The following is a 21,716-nucleotide window of genomic DNA, read 5'->3' as shown; positions in this document are numbered from 1 at the left end:
CTGCAAACCCCCATTCCCCACCCCCTGTGCTGCTGGGCTGGGTGGAAGAGGTGGAAGTCGAATTTTGGGGAAAAAAAAGAGGGGGGGAGGTTTTTTTGTCTTTGTTTCTCACCATTCAACTCTATTTTAATTGGCAACAAATTAAATTAACTTTCCACAATTTGAGTCTGTTTTGCCTGGGATGATAATTGGTAAGTGGTCTTCCTGTTCTTATCTCGACCCATGAGCTTTCTCATTTTACTTTCTCCCACTGGACTGCTGAGGAGGAGGAGCGAGTGAGCGGCTGGGTGGGCGTCTGGCAGCCAGCCAAGGCCAACCCACCACACTACTGTAACAACTGTGTTTTTAAATACAAAGCTGAGCTGTATCAGTTCTTAAAACTGTCTCGTAAGCACCAGCTTTTAGTGGCAGTTTTAGGACTGTGGACACCAGCTGTCTCTCTGCAGCCCTGCAAAAAGTGTTTGAGGAGCCTTACGCCTTTGCTGCGTTTTCCTGCACGCTGACTCCTTGTAGTTCCATGCTTGCTGTAAGCTGCTCCCTAGTCAGGCACTTGCCAGGTTTTGGATCCAGTTTTGAAATGCTGATCTCCTCCCTAGACCGTTAAACACATTTATCATTAAGAACCTTGGAGGCCTAGAAGGAATAAATATTTCTCCTTTATCAGATAGCCAATAATTTGTCAGAATTTTATGTGCTTCAGGCAAGGCCAAACCGTGTTGCTTCAGATCTCACCACCTGTGCTGTACCCAAATTACTGCATTACTTATTTCTACCAGTCCTGTCTTCTGTCTCTCTCTACCACAGCTGGGCATGCGTGGCACAATTTAATAATGAATCTTCAGCCACTCTCCCTACCTCCTTCCAAAAATGTGTTAATGCATTTTATTGCTTAATAGTAGAGTTGTATTTCTGTGAAATTTTTTGCTCCTCCTTTCCTCCAGTCTAGTGCAGAATAAAGATTCAGACCACACTGCATATTGAATTTGGATTTTAAAGATGAAATCATTTTAAGGGCTCTGAAATCAGGTCCAATTGTACCTACATATTTTTATTTTACAGCTTCTTATTCATTGCCTTTCTAGGGTAAGCGAGCCGTGTTTTTCTTTCTCTCCTTTTCCTATGTCCTTGATCATTCTTGCCATGCTTTTATTCTGCAGTATCTTTCTGTTTAAGAGAAGGGCTAATAGTGTTCCAGAGAAGTCTGCGCTGTTGTTTCATGGACCAGTTTTAATGTTCTTTGTGTCATTACACTTTCCATGTGTACATACATTCACCTTGTTTGTTAGCTATTGTGTCAGCAAGCTTGCCCTGCACTGAGCAGGGCATTTCACTGAGCTGTACATACATAGCGTTCAGGTTCCCTGTCTGAGAGCATATGCTTAATTTAGAAGCACATAATGTAGTAGTTTACATGCTTTTCACCTGTATTTATTGATTTACATTTGCCTACATTGCACGTCACTTGCCATCAAATTCAGAAATTGATCTAGTTGGTGTGGGTCACCCTGAAGTTCCTCGCACCTCTCTTGTTTCTCTTGTTTCTCTTGCCCGCAGTGCTTCTTGCCATCCTGAGATCTTCTTGTCTTGCTACTCCTTTTTGTCAGCATCATTAATGAGAGGTTTTCCTATGGAACCCTGAGGAATATGGTTCCTAACCTTTTGTAGTGGTGAAGGCGACCATTTAATCCTGTTCTTGCTTTATGTCTTCTAAGCAGCTAGTTTTTCATCCAAAATAGTGTTTGGTTTTGTATCCTAGGACTTGTTTTGTTTCTTTATTGGTCTTGAATCTTAAAACCTGTTCTGCAGGTGACAGATGTGATATGAATTTGGTAAGTCATTGAAGGCCAAACCTGGAAAGGAATTTAGGTCAATTTCCTAAGTCTTGTAGGAGCTGGGATGTTAAATATCTTAACAGAACCTGTCTTGAAGCAGTGTAATAAAAATGACATATGGAAATAAATGGAAAAAGAACCCTAGTATGTGTTTGGTGCAGAGTTTAGATAATATAGAATTAATGCATGGCATTAAGCTGAGGGAAACATTTAATTAATTACCTGCTTGGTTAATATGCATTTTCAGAATAAAAACCTTAATCAGAAAATAGATAAAATTAGCACAAGGGGATCAACTTAAAGAGGAATGGGTTGTCCTAGCACATGTATTACCTAGCTTTTATTAGTTGGCTTTCTCACTGTAACCTTCTTTTAATGAGATTTTAAATGCAATTTCACTATGGATAATAGCTATGACAGTGTAGGCATTCAGAAAGCCCAGAGACTAAAAAGAATATAGTGTCACGTAACCATTTCCTTTAGTTGTGATGAATTTTCTTTGTTACACTTTTACTAGTCCTTTTTTCTGTCTAGTGCAAATAAATCAAAAAGCAGGTATCATTTGTGTGTGTAAATATCACTGGCTATTCTTCAAATGGTTGAATTTGCTTTTTGCTGTTAACCATTGTTTTAATAAATCACTGTTTTTATATACTGAGCATATTTCTTTTGCAGCTTTCACAAAATGTTTTTGGTTGTTTTTTTTTTTCCCCTACTGTTTCAGCTGTCATTTAGATGTTGATATGTAAAGCAAAATGGCAAAAATCAACACCCAGCACTCCTACCCTGGTATGCACAGACTGTCTGTCAGAACTACTGATGAAGATATTGAAAGGATTGAAAATGGCTGTATCAGGTAATGTTTTCCTTTCGTCACAGTCAAGAGGACAGATTGCTGCGTAATTTGTGGCACTCCTCTAGCTCTGTATTATGGGAGTGTTATGTCATGATATTGTTGACCCAGTGCTCTTCACTGACTTAATGAACCAGAATCTGTATTACCTCAGAAATAAACCCCATTTTCACATCAATGGGAATTACACCAACTCGTTAAAGAGAAACCTTTTTCTTATGTCACCACACAGGTAGCAGGATCTGTGCTTCCCACAGAGTCTGTGGGATTTGGAGGAAAAGGGATCCTCCAAGTCCCATGCACTGAAAAGCCTCAGGAAGTTTTTTTCTGAAAGTAGCCTCTGCAAATTGCCTAGTTCCTGTGGGGAGACCTTATAGCAGCCTTCCAGTACCTAAAGGGGGCTTACAGGAAAGATGGGGAGGGACTCTTGATCAGGGAGTGTAATGATAGGACGAGGGGTAACAGTTTCAAACCGAAAGAGGGGAGATTTAGATTAGATATTAGGAAGAAATTCTTTCCTGTGAGGGTGGTGAGGCACTGGAACAGGTTGCCCAGGGAAGTTGTGGATGCCCCATCCCTGAAGGTGTTCAAGGCCAGGCTGGATGGGGCTTTGAGCAGCCTGGTCTAGTGGGAGGTGTCCCTGCCCACGGCAGGGGGTTGGAACTAGATGGTCTTTAAGGTCCCTTCCAACCCAAACCATTCTGTGGTTCTATGATAGAGAACACCTGTAGTGTATAAAGTATTTTGACATTTTTGTACAGGCTTTTCAGAGCCTCTCACTCATTCACCTTTCTCTGTTTTGATAGTTTCAAGGTGTTTGTTTAAAATGTGCACTTACATTTTGCACAGTACCAGTCATTTGTCTAATCTGGGCAAACCCTGCTGGGTCTGCAGGAAAGTATCTGATGATCCACAGCACTTGTGCTGGAAAAACTGTTCTTTTAACTTGTTATGGTCAACCGCCTCCACTATGTGGACCCTGACAGACTGTCTCTTCCTGTTCAAATGTGTACCCAGACTAGAGGACTTAAAATCCTGCTGGACTGATAGGACTGCCTGCATTATAAGAATTTTGGATTGCACGCCCCTAGCATCTAGTATGGATGTGATCCCTGTCCTGTTTGAATTGGTCCTTTTTTTTTTCCTTTCTGCTTTGCTTACATTGTACTTTCTGCCATGTAGGTGTACCTACACCAGTGAAGACGGAGCTTCTTTTATTCTGCACAGTACGGCTTGCTTGACTTATTTCTACTACCCCATGGTCTCCTTAGGGAGATTGGCAAGAGCTGTGTACCCCCGTCTCCATTTACAGTTATATCTCGGAAACAGAGAAAACACAAATCAAAATGAGCCTCTTCCTTTTGTTTTTTCATGTCCTTTTTGTAGAGGGTATCAGTGATTGGCAGCTCACAGAATGGAATTACCGGCAGGGATGTGAGAGTGTGGTTATAAAGGTTTAAATGTAGAATTAAATCCCTGCAGTCATCTGCAGTTTCAGAGGCAATGACTTGCTTATGACAGATAGAGGGACTGAAATATGAATTGCACTTTATCATGATGACGATGATGATGTTCTTGAAGAGCCATTTATTTAAAAGAAAGTTTGCTGTTATCAGCATTAATTGCAGGAGTCCATGGATGAATAAAAAGATACAATCTCACTCTGTAAGAGATCTCATATTTAAGGTTTTTGGATAGCTGAAGTGATTGCTAGTAAGTATATAGCTTTGTAATACCACTCAAAGAATTCTGATACACTTTTTTTTAATTCAGATTTGTTTAAGAATATGTCTTTACCAAAAGACAGATCCCATCCAAAATTTTAGCCATTCTTTGTCTCGTAGCAAAATATACAACTATAGACATTGAAAAAACCCCAGGTTTTCTAGAGTAGCATAATTTCTCCTTTGCCTTTGCCTTCCATCAATTCCTGTTGGCTATAGTTCAATAAAGCAATTAAGCACATTTCTGAGTTCTCATTAAAGTCAGTGGGTGTTAAATTTATGCTTAATGCGAAGGATGTGCATAAGTGCTTTTCTGCTGTGAAATGAAGCATTATCAAGGAAAAGCGTTCACTGAAACAGGTAACAGAAAGCTGCTGATGGTCTTTGAACTGTCAATCTCAATTATGCTGGAGTAGGTGATTCACGTGCCCATATTCTTCCAGTGCAGTGTGTTATAAAGCTGGTCATTTTTTAGAAACAAAAATTAACAAAAACCCCCCAAATGAGCCTTCATGTTGAAAATCCAGCCTCTGTATAGGAAGAGCTCAAATAGGACAGGCAGCACATTAGCTTATAGACACAGCTTTGATATCTAAAAGTTGGAAGTATGATTCATCTGTGCCTTGTAGATATCTGGATTTCAGTGTCTTTATGTGAATAGGTGTCTTAAGTTCCTGCTGTCATCAGCGGAGATGCAGTCAGTACTAACGGTGGAGCCTAGGGAACTCTTCAGATGAAGCTGAATAGCTCTTCAGACTTGTTTGGCTGTGTTGATTATGAGAGGTATTTAGTTGCCTAAAATAGGCATCTAAAGCTCTTTGAGATACCATAGAGTATCTGAAGCATTTATGTCGAGCGAGTGGATAAGAGGTGAGACCTGTGTGCTCTGGAGAGGTCGGATAAAGTATTTTGAGGTATTTCAAATGGTACTAGACTCCTATATTGAGGCAACTGAATCGAGCCCTAAGATGGCAGTTAACTATATTGGGAACTTAGATACCCAGCTTATATTAGAAACCCTAATTTAGGTCACTGCCATCTGGAGCCAAATCCCGCCCTTGAAGTTTGGCTCAGTTGTTACTCAAAAGGCCTTCAGCAATTCCTCTTGAACTGATCGGAACTTCAAAACAATTACTACTAAATGAAAATTCTGTATTATTTCCTTGCATTTTAGGTGAAAATGGTCTTCTAGGGTTTGCTTGAAGATCTTTGTGCAAATTTAGAGCCAAATTAAGTGAAGGTACAGAGCAGCTGGTGATGTAAATGTCCTTCCCAGAGCTTACTCCGCTAGATACCTCAAAAGCATGGGAATAAATTGGCCTTTAGAGAGCTGAAGAGGCATGGAGTAGGAACCCCCATGCCCATGAGTTTTCCCTAAGATATAGTGACATTCCTACCCTTGTGGAAATAAAATATTTTTCAGCATAACCCGAGATGGCACAATCATCTGCTGCTCTTTCTGCTTTGTAACCTGCTCTCTCCTTCTTGGCACACTGCTTATTCTCTTCTCAGGTTGATTTCAGACCCTGTAACGCCCTTGGATAGTAATGGCAGCGGTTACTGTTTTGCTGCAGATACGCAACAAGTTTATGGAGTCCAGATGGGAATGAGTCTGTCTTTGTAAAAATAAAGTAAAAACTCTGCCTCATGCATTGAAGGTGTTACACCAAAAGCCCCATCTGTAACTGTCCCTCTGCATCGATATAAAGCCAGCTGACAAAGGCGGCCTCTTGTATTATCTGAACGGGGTTGAGGAAAGTCGGGAATGAGTATATGAGTTTTATAATAGGGAGTTATAATAGTGGAAGGAAGAACTCATTTTAGATTTACTTTTTGCTTTGCATTTGTGTGAATTAAAATATGTTTGTGATTGCTGTGTAGTATCGGACAGGTGCTTTCATAAGAGTTGCCTGGCGGAGTCCTTTGTGTGTTGTTTTCTGATCCCGTTGCAGGTATACATGAGCTGTATTTGTAAAGGTGAAATGCAAGCACTTCAGTACTGTTTCCACAAAATTATTTTGATTTTCCTGAGTTGTCTACACATGTTATGTCTATAACTTTTTTGTAAGGTAAACGTGAATTTATGTACAAATCATTATATTTAGTTAAAACATAAACCTAGCTGTAGAAATTCTTGATGCACATATAGAGTAATCAGAAAATTGTCTTTTAAAAACAGTCAAGCAATTGAAATAAAAATACAGACTTCAAAATTTCACTGGTTGAGTCCATAATCCACCCAATTTGATTCCAGCAGTTGAATCTGAGAGTTTTGCCTCTTTTTTTCCTACAGAATATAAATGTTACAGTGAGTATGTCTGATCACTTATTGGTAAGAATCTGACCAGAGAGCAATTTACATAATTTGAAATTTTTAATTTGTGTTGTGGGACTCTGGATCAGATGAGATGTTCAGATCAGGTCACGCGGAGCATGCCATTTTCTTTCATGTAGATGAAAACATTTCTTCAACATACTTCTGTCTCTGGATACCAAAAGCCATACCCTGGATTGAAAACACTGGGTTTTAGAGGGTGCCATTACATGCTCGGTAGCTACTGCTAGCAAGAGGGCAGACAGTTGGTAAAACTCTCAGTGTTACGGATGCACAAAATACGATGAGACTGTGTAGGGACAGCGGAGCACAGCTTTCCATGCTGCTGAGGAGTATGGAGGTGATGATGATGTGTATGGAGCACTTAACAGATGATGTGCTTAGCAAGTATGAGTCCGTGCTGGTAAGTGGAGCTAGCAGGACATTGCTTTTTGGTACCTGATCAAGCTTGTTTAGAGCTCACTCAGCTCTCTCAGCACTATTCTGCATTGCCTTCCTAGGCATTTACTCAAAACAAAGTTGAGCTTTTCATTCTTAGCCTTTTATTTATTGTCAGCAGATGCCCAAGCACAGCTATGTCAGTAATAAAGGAGGCTGGGACTAAAAAAAAGTTTACAAAAAAGAAATAAGATTAGTTATCAGTCCATTTTGGATAGCAATTTTAACTCCTGCGTGGCCCTTCTTCTCACTGATAAACCAGCACAGTTATATCAAACTAGAACATCACATGGTGTTCCTTGTATTTCAGTATGCTTATAGAGGCTAATAAAATGGAAATAGTTCTCCCTCTGAGACTGCAGAAAAAGTCTGACTGGCCTGCTTTCCTGGGCCTTTTCATGCTACCCCTGTGTAGGGTTTTCTTAAACTGACAAAGAAGGCACTCTGACAATCCTTTTTCTTTTTTAAATTCTATTTGGAAGGACACGTAAAGTATTTCAATCCATGTTTACTTTGTTTTCTGTATTATTATTATTATTCATTACTTCATTTTTTGACCCTTATATTTAGTTACCTATATTTAGAGCAAATAGAACAACTTAATGTACAGTCATTAAAAGCATTTGTGTTACTGCAACTTAGTGAGATATTCCTCATTATCCGAGTCATTGATTGAACACAAACTTCTAATCCATCCAGATATGAAACTAAAGATACTGGTTTAAGCCTCCATGCAAGGCTATCTATTTCTGCAAAATACAATTTTTTTTCACATCTGAATTGTTACACTTAAAATTATTTTCTAAGAATGCCCACCGTCTTCTTTTAAAAATGTGTTTTCAGGACTTAAAAATAGTAATAATTGGTAAGTAAGAACAGAAGTGGCAATATTAGAATTTATTGCTGTGTAAGGTCACACAAAATGTATATTTTTCTGTGAAAAGGAATAAAAGGACATAAAAACAGCCATAGCAGCACAGTCTAAAAGACTGACTAGTCCAGTATCTTTTCTCCAGCAGGACTGTAGGCAGATGGTCCAGGAAAAAGAAAAAAAAAGCAGGCAAATTGCAGCATACTTTCCTCTAATAGTCTCCCAAGTGTCCACCTCAGGAGGCTTCTTGGGCCGAATGCAGGCTCTGTGTATCTGGTAATCCATAATGGATTTCTGTTCCAAGAGTTTGTTCATTCTTCCCTAGAAGCCATGTTGATTTTGGCATCCACAATATTCTCAGCATCCACAATATTCTCAGCACCCACAACATAAACTAGGTTATAAAAGTTTTTCAATAACTGAGCAGTGTCTGTTGGTGTCTTCTTATCAGAAGAGAAGAAGAAAACAGTGAACAAGTTAAGAATTCTGGGCCTGTCAGGCCCTATCTTTTTAGCATGGTTCTTTGTGTAGGAATAATAAAGTTTTTAATTCTCTGTTTGTCAGTTTCTCAGCTGTGAATACACACAAAATGGAACTGCTAATTATCCTTTTATGGGCATTCAAAATGCCATTGTTAGTTCATATGAAGATATTGCAAGTATCATTATAGCCAGTGTTTTCCTGGCAATCCAGATTAACAGACTCATGTGAGAGTTCTTGTTCGCATGACAAAGGGGGAAAAAAGTGGTCCTTAATGGATGTGACAAAGTCTTGTGAAAGTTAATGCTAAAGAATGAAAAAACATAGAGAAAACCTTAGTACTCTTATAAAAAAACCCAGAGTGAGCCCTGGTAAAGTCCAGGTTCTAGTGAAGCCAATTTCAAAACTCCATTACCGAAAGTTGAGGCTAAAATGTCATGTTTTTCTCAAATTCTAATTATTTCAGTGCTAATAAGTAGTCTTACAATGACGGGAACTCGTGGGAGTTGGCAGACACTGCACGTAGCTCGACGTTACAGTCACTGTCTGCAGTTGTGTGCTACTGGGCTGCTGTAGGGTCTTCCATGTGTGGTGACAGCCTGAGGTGCCTCGTCTCTGAGATGTGATAGCCTGTTTTGCTACACAATAGGTGACGTTTCAGTGACGAAGCGGGCAGCATTAGGCCTGCAGTTGTGCAGCTGGCGGCAAGAGGCTGCTGAGGCCTGCAGTGGTGCTGCTCGGGGCTAACTACTGTAAAATCACTGTTTTTCCCTTTCAGTCCCAGCAGGAGTGAAAGCAAAAAGCGATGTGTAGTAGCTTTGAGTCATAAATAGGAACGGCACTGGTAGAAATTCCACACTGTTAAACCCAAACAATGTCTAGGAGAACAATGCTCCTAGAGTGAGGCCTGGTGAGGCCACACCTCGAGTACTGTGGGGCCCCTCACCACAAAATAGACATTGAGGTGCTGGAGCGGGTCCAGAGAAGGGCAATGAAGCTGGTGAGGGGTCTGGAGCACAAGTCTCATGAGGAGCGGCTGAGGGAGCTGGGGTTGTTCAGCCTGGAGAAAAGGAGGCTGAGGGGAGACCTTATCACTCTCTACAGCTACCTGAAAGGAGGCTGTAGCCAGGTGGGGGTCGGTCTCTTCTCCCAAGTAACAGGCGATAAGACAAGAGGAAACAGCCCCAAGTTGCGCCAGGGGAGGTTTAGACTGGGTAGTAGGAAAAATTTTTACACTGAAAGGGTTGTTAAGCATTGGAACAGGCTGCCCCTGGAAGTGGTTGAGGCACCATCCCTGGAGGTATTTAAAAGACTGGCAGACATAGAGCTTAGAGATACGGTTTAGTGATGGTTTTTGTCAGAGTTAGGTTGATGGTTGGACCAGATGATCTGAAAGGTCCCTTCCAACCTAGGTGATTCTATGATTCTGTAATTCTAACACTGAAAAAAGCAGTAGGCAGCCGCTTTAAAGTCCCCTGGGGATGAACTCCATGTTGAAGGAAAGCTACCGAGGCCTTACAGGAGGTGTTAGAGTGGAAAATATGCTTCCCATAATTGTGTATTTGCACACCAGAGTAGTACTGACCAGTGAGGAATAAACTTCTGAGCTTGCTGGAACAGATGGCAGAGCCTCCACTGACTTCATTTCATGTTGGATGGCTCCAGAAAAGAAAGGAATGTAGGCTTAGCTCTATGTTTATCAAATGTATGTCATATTACTAGGAAGAGGACAATTTGCTGCATTGTTTCCTGATGTAGTGGTGGAAAGAATCAGATGGGGGGAAGTCTGCTGGAGGCTGCATGGAATTCTTAAAAAAACCCTTGTTTTGCAGAACCCATTCACTGTGTGAGGATGCGTCTTCAGAACTGCAGAGAGTCATTTCTGTGGAGGGAAGACACCTATCTGAATCCCAGACGAGCTCATTCACGGGCAGGGGAGCAATGGCAAGGTAATGTGCTAACTAATACCATTTCCAGTGTTAAGTTTAGCTTGTTGAAAGAGACTGATCACAATTTGGAGGTAAAATAAAAAGAACCATCACTTTCCAAAGAAAATGGATGGAGTCCATCTGAAGAAAGTCTATGAAAAGTAACAGAAGCAGCTTTTGATGTTGATTCTGAACTCATCGCTTACTCATTGCTAATAAAAACCTTAGAATCCTAGAGATGCTGAATGACCTCACATAAATTAGTCAGAATACAAAAAAAGTAAATTTTTTTCCCATTATCTGATCTGAAAACATATTGAATGCTGAGGAAATGCATGAAGTTAAGACAGACTGTAAAGTAAATGATCAAGTGTTTGGTTCTGGCTGATAGCTGATGCAATGTTTGCTTCCTATCAAATAAGACATAATGATTTCCCTTACTGGTAGATTGCTCTGGCAAGTGAGGAGACAGAGGCTCTCGTGTCGGGAGTTTCTCTCAGTTTTTAGAATTCAGTTATGTTTATAATGGATTAGGAACCTTAGTCAGCAAAATTGAAGTCAACCATTTGCTTAAGTCATTTACTTTACTGGGACTTAAGCGTAAATGTAAAGTGGAGCTTCAAAAATTTGTTGTGTCTGCTTTAAATATTTCAGGCTGAGGCTGCATAGCTCTGTCTTCAGATACCATTGTTACACACAGTACCGATCATAGTCAGTTTAAGCATAGTGAATTTCAAAGAGCAAAGAAAAAAATTATTTTAAACTAGAGTAATTGAAAGAGTGTTGTTTACACTTCAGCTTTTTGGTTGGTGGAGAATAAACTTGCATTTCCCTGTTTGGTTGTCAGATAGTGACACCACTGCGTGTAGATGACAAAGCCTGCAAGAAGTTGGTTTTAGGTGGAAAACATTTATACATGTGTGTTTTATGTAAAAATAAAGTACATGAATATATAAACCCATATTGAGAACTTCCTTTTTAATCTTTGTTTATAGTGTTCTTTACCCTTTTTAAGAATAGTTTGAATTACATGTGTGTAGTTACAGTTACTTATGATCTGAGTATACAAGGAAGCCTGTTGTGAAAACACGAATGCTTAGCAATTTAAATATTATGGTAACATAACTTGCCTCTTGAATGCAAATTCTCAAGGACCTAAGACAACAGCATTTGATAGACTTCACTGAGTATCTTACTTCAAGATGTAAAGGACAAAAGAGTGAAAATAATATAGCATGGCAGAAATCAGAAAATTCTATTTCTTTGTTCAAATAGAGAGGCTCTCAATCTTACTTGGTAAAATCTGTTTGCTCCTTAACTAATGGGTCTCATCAAAATGCTTTATTTTCTAACATAAGTAAGAACATCCATATTAGTAGTTTTCCATACCACTCCTTACACGAAAGCTTGAGTTCTGCTCTGGCAAAGAGAAAAATTCTGTAGCTTAATTTTATGCAGTGTTTTCTGAATAGAGTGAGGAATCTATTAAATATTTTCAGACTTTATGTGGAGCTTTTATTTTCTTTTGTGTTCCTGGTACGTTTTAAATTCTCTTAATTGTTGTCAGTTGTACGTGATTTATATGATGCTCTCTTGGTGTAGCGTTAAAGAACTAGAAATATCTTTTTTCTAATTTCTGATATGTGATATTATTCCTGCCTTTTTTGTCCTTTTTATTTCAGGGTAAGAGAACCTAGGCAAGATCTATGAGGAATTGTAGTTAGGCCCTTGAGAATGTAATTAAGAGGCAGATGTACTTTACCATAAGATTTAAATTGTTCGTATCAACCTCTTTGTGGATTCTGAGCGTATGTAATGCTAGCCGATGCAGAGAGAACATAAAGAGCTTTCCTTGAGTAGCCCAAGGTCTCTGTAAGAAGTTAAGCATTGTTCAGGATTATGCTGTTTTCGAGGCCAATTATGGGAAACCTGAATTAACACCACTTTTGTCCAAACTGGACTGCTGATAGGAAATAGTACAATATATTGTGTGGGTAATAAAAAATTTTGTAGATTTCAGTCTCCATTATTTTCAATTTTTCAGAAAAATGTTTCCCTTTGAACTTTGACAGAAAACATTGTAAGGATTCGTAATATGAATTAGTGGGTAGAGAAAATGACACATAGTGATACAGTGATAAATTAATTACGTTGTCATGACTTTTTGCTTATCTCATTTCAGTGCTCTGCTAGAAATTTAGGATGAGGAAATAGCGCTTCCTATGCAGTAGGCAGGTTTATATGTGACAGGGAATTACTATGCCTACAGACAGACCCCTTAAAATCATGGGGAAAGTGGCTGAATTTTTATCATTCCTTATTTCAAAGTCCATCCTCCTTCACCGACTGTTCAGCTTTTGTTTCTAATGTGTGTACCAGCCTGGATGCACATGGAAGTGTGTGAGCATGTGATCCTGTGAGTGTTTTGTATCTCCTAATTCTGTCAGTCCATGGATTCCCCCATTATCACATAACATCAGAAGTTTGTCAGAAGTCAACTGCCCCACCCCAACCACTTGGTTTGCCCCTACTTGTCAAGAATATTCTTCTGTTCCTCCTGTGGTGCTGATACAGTGGATTAGGAACTGATGTGTGAGATGCTTCCCTGACGCACTGCAAAATGTGATGTATGAAACTGTGGGAGGTGACTGGGTTCACACAGTTAATCCATCAAGTTTAATGTTGTGGCAGGTGGAGAAGTGGAGAAAAAATCCTCCTGGGCTACTCTTTGTGGGGATGATTTAAACCATCTGATGTTCTTTTCTGGTTCAGTCGATGTTGTGTGTCTGTTCCATGCAGGCTGTCACGATTTGTCGTATCTGTGAGGTCATGGGCCACAAGACATTTGCGCCATGAAGACCGAAGACCTGATTCTTTCCTAGAACGTATCCGAGGGCCAGAGCTCATAGAAGTGTCCACTAGGCAAAGTAACATCCGCTCCTTTCTGGGTGTCCGTGAGCGGCCTGGGGGAGTAAACAGGTAAGAAGATGTGTTTATAATTCAAATGAAGACGACTGAGGTTATGGCATTTTCTTGGTGATTAGGCTGTAAGTTTTATTTTAAGAAGTGGGTAAGGAGCTTAGCATGGGAGATGAACAGAGTATCTAATGCTGCCTAGAAATCTTCACATAACTGAAGTATTACGGCTTTCAGCAGATTTTCTCTTTCCCCCTCAAACATGCGGTGGCAAACATGTTGAAGTAAAGCATTTTGATCGTGCTGCTTCAGGCAGAAGTGTTTCTCAGAACTGGAATTTTATCATATGCTACCTGTGCAACGTGATGTTGCTAAACTCTTCTCTACTGAGGGTGAATGCAATTTCTATTTTGGTAATCTAGGATAATGCTAGTTGTGGCTTTTCAGGACAGTAATGTTATGCACATTATCTGGGAGTGTTAGGAAACTCCAAACAAGCAGTTGTGCAAAGTGTGTCATTGCTTTTTTATACCTACTCAGGAGTTCAGCTGCTAACATTACAGAAGGCTTCTGATGCCTAGTGAATGAGAAAATCTTTTGGCTGCTGACTTAACTTACTAGCACATACTCAGTCTTTGTATGGAAGGCAGGTTCAGTCTTATCTTAAATTTTTTCCAATAAAACAACAGAGGCTTGCAAAAGAAACCTTTATGTGTTTACAGTCTTTTGACTTGATGAATTATTATTACTTTATAAATACATGGTACAGTGTTTTAAATTTCACTCCAGCTAAAAGAGGAAAATGAAGTCCCAAGACAAAAGTTTACTTTCTGTTTGGCATTAGGCTTTGAAGCATAGACTCCCGTGGTTAAAGATTGGTAGGTAAACAAGTAGTAAGTTGATTTGTTTCAAAATCTCAACTAATGGTACAGATTGAAGCAAGAAGCTTTTAAGGGCTGAGCATTATACAGGTTACCTTGGTTTGTTGTGGTCCAGCACAGCCTCACTATCTAGCCTTATTATCTTCACTTGATCTACTCCTTAGAAATTCAGCTCAAAAGCACATTTTGTTGAATTAGACAGACTGTTGTCTGATTTCTCAGACGTCTGGATCAGTAGCAACTGCAGATTCGAAGTAATTAGAGAGGACAACATTGATCCTGGGCCAACAAACCTCTATATAAGGCTATTAGAAGAAGTGAATTTGGGAGCATCCATCCTTGCCTTTGCAGTTTTACACTGTTGCAACTCCCAGTTCTTCTATTGTGAAGGCTTAATTCTGCAGCAATGGTAGGTATGCTTGTTACTTATCCACAAGCCTTGACACTGCATCTGTGGAGAAGACTTGAAAGGATTGAAGAAAGCTTAAAATAGTAACCAAATTATTACCGGGCTAAAAATAGTGAGATGCATGTTGCCATGCACTAATATGCCCGAGAACAAGCTTCAGACATCAGATGTGGTCACAAATGTGTATGCCAAGCACATGGGAAAAAGAAACTAGTGCCTTGAAAGAGTTATGCAATGAGGCTTATCACTGCAGTCAAAGCTGACCTTCTTAATCTTATCAGAGCATATGTGAGAAGGTAGTAAGTCAGTCCGTCATGTCGGTAAACACGTGTATGAAATACCAACAGTCTTTAAACTCTTTAACATGTTTTATTTAACTTGCTGCAGTCACTGGCCCTTGGCCAGGTTTAACGTCAACTATAGCAACAACACCAACGAAGAGTAAGTACTGATAACTTCCAAACACCTTTCTACTAGTAGCTCCTTCTCTTTTTCCCTTTCCAGCCTAGTGACATTTGTAGTGTAAACTCCTTATCTCTTCCTAAGCCTTTCCTAAGAATATAGTTTAATTATAAAGAAAGATCTTGTCGTCTTAGTATGAAAAGCATCCTTCGTGCTCCCTATGAACTTCTTTTTGTGCCTTACCTCTCAAGGAGTGAATTCGATTAAGCATTTAGTCCCTGCCTCCTCTAGTTCAGCTGGCTGATTTTACTGCATTGACGATTTATTAATTCTTCAGTTTTTAAATGAGAGTCACATATTAATTTTTTAATAGTGATTTTCCTCTTTTAACATACTAGTCCCTTTTTGCAAATCAAGTGCCCCAAAAATTTCAGGTTGTCAAATGAGAAGTGCCACGGCTCAGGGTACCAAGAAAACACTCGTGCACAGTCTAAATGAAAACTAACTGTCTTTTAAAAATGTGTGTTTCGGTTCAGAAGATATTGTTGATGTAGCTGTAGAGAGAGTGACAGGCAACGTAGTAAGGCTTGCATTGCAACAGAAGCTCTGACATAAGCTGTCCTTTGAAGTCTGTTTTATATATTTGACAAGATATTTCACAGTGTTACACCAAAGAGAAATCTCTTGAAAAGGTGAAGAGCTCCTGTAATTTAAAATCACCCAACACCAGTGTTTGTTGCATGTCTTAGACCACAGCTATCTGAGGACATGTCTGCTCTGTAGTATCCAGCTGCAGATCTGTTCTCACGCATGATGATAGTTAATTTTTTTCATTGCTTTCCAGATGAAAACAAAAATTAAAAATAATCAGGACAGTTTCTGATTATTTCAGAAATACTTTCAGGAAACTCTCTTTTTCCCCCCTCCAAATAGCTCTATCACGGGCTAGCTCAAACTGTACATTTTAAATGATGCTGCAAAACCTTTGTGCACATACCTGGACAAGAGGTCTTCCTGCTCCTAAAGCAACTTTTTGGTTTGGTTTGCATAACTTCTATTAAAAAGGAAAATCAGTGTGCAGTCAACAGTGACAGAAATGTGCAGAATTTTATTTAGACTGGATGCTAAAAGCCTGGAGCCTAGCCTGCTAGTCAGGGCCCAAAGGACCGATTAGGATGGAAATACTGCTTTCTTACTCTCTTTCTGACAATGACTCATGTACCTCAGGCAAAACTTTTATCCTTCCAATGTTTCATTATTTTTAAGTGAAGACAACACCTGTCTGCCTGCCTGCCTGACAGCCTGAAACACACTTGATTCGCAAAGTACTTGGCAGATGAGGAATGCAAATATTTGACTCATTCAAAGAGTATGACAGTGTTTTTATAGGGGCTGATGAAGACATGTTTTCTAAGTCTCTTCAGACTTAGAGCATGCTCCTTTGAATGTGCTGGAAACACAAAATGGATGCCACTGTTTTGCTGTCAAAGAGGACAGGCACAAGCAACTGTTTATTAGTTACTGGATTCCAGTTTACTCAGTAGCGCTGAGAAGCTTTGGGGTTTTCATTATGTTAAAGACCTAAGAGTGCCTGTCCTTGGGGAGCTGTAGGTGATGCTTTCAAGTCTTTGATTACGGGCAGCCTTTTCTGCTGAGTGACTTCCACTGTCAGACTACAAGTAGGTGGGAGTATGAGAAGTTGGGAGTTACCACAATAGAGAGGTGAACAGAGACCACAAAAATAGAAGAATCTCACTTATGAAAGATACCTGTAGTTGACAGATGAGTTTGTAGCAGATGTCAGGCCAGAGAAAAAGAAGTTTTGGCATTAGATGTTGTGTGAAAGGATGGGTTTTTTTCTCTTTTTTAAAACAAAACATAGGAGGAAGTTGGAATTGTCAAAATGTTCCCTCCGAAGTTCACCACCACTGAGACTTTTTGATTGATTCTCTATCTCAACCTACTTTTCTGTGCATAGCAGCATCCACAAATGTACGGTGGCCCTACCCTTTGAGAATTATGTTTACTCACAATTCGTCATTTCTGGTAAGAAAGCCAGACATCTGAGGTATTGAAGAGCTATGTTAATGTTAACAACAGCAACTGTGAATTGGCCTTTAGATCGGTCACCATGCATAGAAATGTGCAGTGAAATCCTGACATGTTTTTTAAATATGAAGGAGTTTTCAGGGCAGATTTGAAAGAGAAGCCATAAAAGCCCAGGGAGGTCAGTGGCAGAGGAATAAATACTTGAGCGGCAGTTCCCACTGCTGTGTAGAAATCAGACTTGGGAAATGAAAAACTTTCTTTGAGTTTAGATGCATGTATAAATAGAAAATCAGTCAACCCAAAGGTTCTTTTCTTCTCCAGTTATGCTCCCTTGCAGTGTATAATTTTAAAGGTTTCGGTGTTGTTGGTCAGCTTGGTAGATATTGGTTGGCCAGCTTGGTAGGGCATGGAGGGGTGTAAGATCTCAGCATTTTTTAGCAAACAAGTCTGGGCTTTTGCAAATTACACTCTGGTGCTGCATCACTATGGAACTATCTAAGGGAAAGAATCGGAACAGGTGCTCATTGCTGATAAGTGAAAACTCCCACTACCTTAAAATTGGTGACTGTTGTCTTCCCCCTTGGAGTGCTTCTTTCTCTCTATAACACATTTATAGACAGGACTGCCATTCACAGCGTAGACTTTTTCTGATCTGAGTAATACGAGCAAGTATACATGAAAAGCACAAGTGAGCTTGTGCTTACTAAACTTTTTATCTGTTTGTTCAAATTCTGTAAGCAGCACTTTTTCAACGGTTATTACATATTCTGTCTCTGCTGTGTGATGTTTCTGTCGTTGAACTAATTTGTCCTTTCTTGACACCAGTGCAAGAGAAGAATCAGACCCAGTCTTGGCAGTTCAGAGGAGAGCACGTAGCTCCCATGGGAGTAGGAGTCCATGGCCTTCATCCAAACCAGACCTTATGTGTGGAGAGTTATGTTTATATATGCGTTATCCACATACAGGGTAGCGTCAGGAACAGTTAGGCTTTTCTGTCTAACCAGTGGGGACACTTTCTGCTCCAAGGAATAAAGAAATTTCAAATACAAAAGAGGGAGATCTCAGATGATGCATTTTCTGCTTGTACAAATGTGTGCTGTTCTTCAGCTTACATGATTTTTGACCAATGCACGTAGCAAATTTAGCTCTAAGATTAAGTATTGACAGAATCTTAGGAAAGATGTTAACTTTCTGCATTTTTGAAGACGATGCATAAGTCAACATAGCTCAAGACTCTTCTGTTTAGACAAACCTAAGAATGGGGGGAGTCAGATTCATCTTTATATCTGGCATATCGCATTCTAGTGAGCTAAAGGCTGAACATACTTGAACTGTGTGAAAATCCATATCAGGAATTAAATCTTGCAGCTTGAGTCTGTACTGCATACTATGGAATGGTAGGATATAATTATGTTAAATAGTCTGTATTTTGCTTTATTGCATGAAAAGCAATTAACAAACATGGGGATAATCATGATTCCATTAAGTCTAGGCAGAATTCCCATTGATTTTAGCAAGGATGGAACGTCATGCTTAATGCTTAGCCTTTGAATGCTGTGGCAATTGAATACAGGCAGAGCAACGTGGGCATGGTTCCTCTGACCAAACACCTGCATCTGAACTAGGCAACACCATCCTTCCTTTACAGTTGATGGAAAGAAAAAAATGCTTTTAGGGCACAAGTTGTCTTGTAGATGTGGACTATGGACTTGATATGGACTATCTTGTAGATACAGTAGGTCTCTACTGTAGAGATCTAAAATAGGTTGGCTTAATCATGTTGACTAAAGCATTTATAAAATGACTACTCTGTGGTTAAATGAGACACACCTCTTTTCGCTACATTTGCTGCTTTTGTTCAGACATTGACTGGGATCCTTCTCCAAGGCAATTGTTGAAGCCAGAGGTAATTAATTAATTATAGCTATGTTGGTTTTAAAGAACCATGAGAATAAATTCAGCCTCATTTCATTTAATTACTGCTAAAGCTTCAGACAGTCAGTGTGAGGTTTTGGATGTGCAAAGAATGTTGACAGTTTGTTAAGCCGTTTCAAGTTCTATTATCATTTGAAAGATTTTGTTTTAAAAGCCTGAGTTCTAAAGAATGAAACAAACCGGAAGCATTCGACTAAAATCAGCCCGGTACACTGATGTCTGAAAAGGTCAAGAAAGTATGAGTGACTAATGCACAGAATCAGCCAGCTGGTTACCTGATGTGATAGTGTGGTGGCATCAGTTTGAGAGGCCTCAGCCTGTAAACCATTTTTACCAGTTGGATCCCTGTCCTGCTCTGCCTAGGAGTCTAGTCTAGTTTCCTGTACCTCAACATCCACCCTCTCTCTCCCTTAACTGCTAGAATATTGGTAATATTGCTAAGCCTTACATTATGTTGTACAGCAAAAAGGAAGAAAAGAAAGAGGTTAAAGAGGAGAAAAAAGAGGAAAAGAAGGAGGAAAAGAAGGAGGAAAAGAAGGAGGAAAAGAAAGAGGAAAAGAAAGAGGAAAAGAAAGATGATAAAAAAGATGACAAAAAAGATGATAAAAAAAAAGAAGAGTAAGTATAAAGAACGAATGTGTGCTTGTAACACACCTCCTACACTACAAAGCATGGTGTGGCATTTCATCGTACCACTTCCACGACAATTACTGTTCTGTAGGCTGCAGAATGTTAGCTTGTCAAATCTTTAATATGTTTTTCCATTTCAAAAGGTGCAACTGCTCAACAAACTTGTTGCATCTTTAAGACCTGTGTTAAGACCTGTGTTTACACCTGTCACAAACAGCTTCCCAGGTCAGTAAAAGGGAATTCAGCTAGCTCTGGTCACTTTGATTTGCTGTTGAAGATCCCTTTTTTACTATGAGGGCATTTTAGGACTGCAGCCTGCTTTGCAGATCTGCAGGGGCTTTTCATTGTTCCAGAATGTCCATAAAAATTCAGAGCAGATGAATGAAAAGTCTGGTTTGGACAAAGAACAAAAATCTTACATGTAGAAAATCAGACATTTACTGATAAGTTTAACTTACACACTGACTAGCATATTTAATTACTTAATATGGTTAAGTTCATTACTAGTGATCAATAAAGTTTCCTTCTGCTGATTAGGAGATGCTGTATTTCTGCAACAAAATGGGATTATTTGAATGCTTTTGACAGCAACGCATCCTACTCTTGTTTTGTTCCCCCAAAGCTGACCCAAACATAGTACAATTTAGTATTACCAGTCATTGATTGAGAGCAGCCCTGAGGAGAAGGACTTGGGGGTGCTGGTGGATGAGAAGCTCAATGTGAGCTGGCAATGTGCACTTGCAGCCCAGAAGGTCAGCTGTACCCTGGGCTGCATCAAAAGAAGCGTGGCCAGCAGGTCAAGGGAGACTGATTCTGCCCCTCCACTCTGCTCTGGTGAGACCCCACCTGGAGTACTGCGTCCAGCTCTGGAGTTCTCAGCACAAGAAGGACATGGAGCTGTTGGAGTGGGTTCAGAGGAGGGCTGTGAAGATGATCAGAGGGCTGGAGCACCTCTCCTATGAGGACAGGCAGAGAGAGTTGGGGTTGTTCGGCCTGGAGAAGAGAAGGCTCCGAGGAGACCTTATAGCGGCCTTCCAGTACCTGAAGGGGGCCTTACAAGAAAGCTGGGGAGGGGCTGTTTGCAAGGGCATGTAGTGATAGGAAGACAGGTAATGGCTTCAAACTGGAAGATGGTAGATTTAGTTTAGATATCAGGAAGAAATTTTTCACTATGAGTGTGGTGAGACACTGGAACAGGTTGCCCAGGGAAGTTGTGGATGCCCCATCCCTGGAAGTGTTCAAGGCCAGGCTGGATGGGGCTTTGAGCAGCCTGGTCTAGTGAGAGGTGTCCCTGCCATGGCAGGGGGGTTGGAACTAGATGATCTTTAAGGTCCCTTCCAACTCATAAGCATTCTATGATTAAAAATAACAATGATAGCAGATAAAAGGAGAATGCATTTGAGTGGACTTCACAGTTCAGGAATATGTTAATATACTGTAATTTATATGTAATATACTGTAAGTTTATATGTTTGTATATGGTGGCATGTGCTATGTAGGCATGGGCACATGTAGTTAAGAATCACTTCCAAACGGAATCTGCTTGATCTCAAGATCTTGACTTTCTTATTCAGAGCTTTGTTTGATTAGAAAACGTTTGTTCTTAGGATTCTCTTTCAGCTTCAATTACTATGTAGAGAGAACCTGAGCTTTGCAGTAGCCTAAAGCGTTTTAAAAGATTTCAGCAAAGAAAATAAATGTTTTAATGTTTAGAAGGTAGTGTACTCTGTCATACGAAGACCATATTTCATGGTCACCAGTTTTGAGATGGTGACCAATTTTTTAGAAATGGCTCAAAACCTGTTGTGAAGATAGCAAGGGAAATACTTTTTAGATTAAAGCTGTTTCCTTTACTAACCACTATCAACTGGACATTCATCTGACAGCAGGGATAATGCCAGAAATACACTCAAATATGAAATAAATTATCACTACATTTTAATATATTTACATTCTTGGAGATGGGGAAAAGTCACACAAATACGTGTCCAAGCATTGCCCGCTCACATATTCCCCACACTATTATACAGTTC

The 21,716-nt window shown here is 39.8% G+C and overlaps 1 protein-coding gene across 1 annotated transcript in view; it reads left to right on the top strand.

The window, feature by feature from the left end:
* CNGA3 (cyclic nucleotide gated channel subunit alpha 3) overlaps window positions 1-21,716 on the top strand; it is a 37,725-nt gene that overhangs the window by 6,468 nt on the left and 9,541 nt on the right. Inside the window, exons 2-6 of the mRNA XM_074608402.1 lie at window positions 2,557-2,688; window positions 10,366-10,482; window positions 13,261-13,440; window positions 15,055-15,108; window positions 19,516-19,671. Coding sequence (XP_074464503.1) covers window positions 2,588-2,688; window positions 10,366-10,482; window positions 13,261-13,440; window positions 15,055-15,108; window positions 19,516-19,671 — 608 coding nt within the window. The 5' untranslated portion in view covers window positions 2,557-2,587. The remainder of the gene's footprint in view (window positions 1-2,556; window positions 2,689-10,365; window positions 10,483-13,260; window positions 13,441-15,054; window positions 15,109-19,515; window positions 19,672-21,716) is intronic.

This window comes from Larus michahellis, chromosome 1, assembly GCF_964199755.1.
Source record: "Larus michahellis chromosome 1, bLarMic1.1, whole genome shotgun sequence".
NCBI classification, from domain to species: Eukaryota; Metazoa; Chordata; class Aves; order Charadriiformes; family Laridae; genus Larus; species Larus michahellis.
Note: the sequence above shows the minus strand (reverse complement) of the source record. Positions and strands in the feature narration are given on the sequence as shown.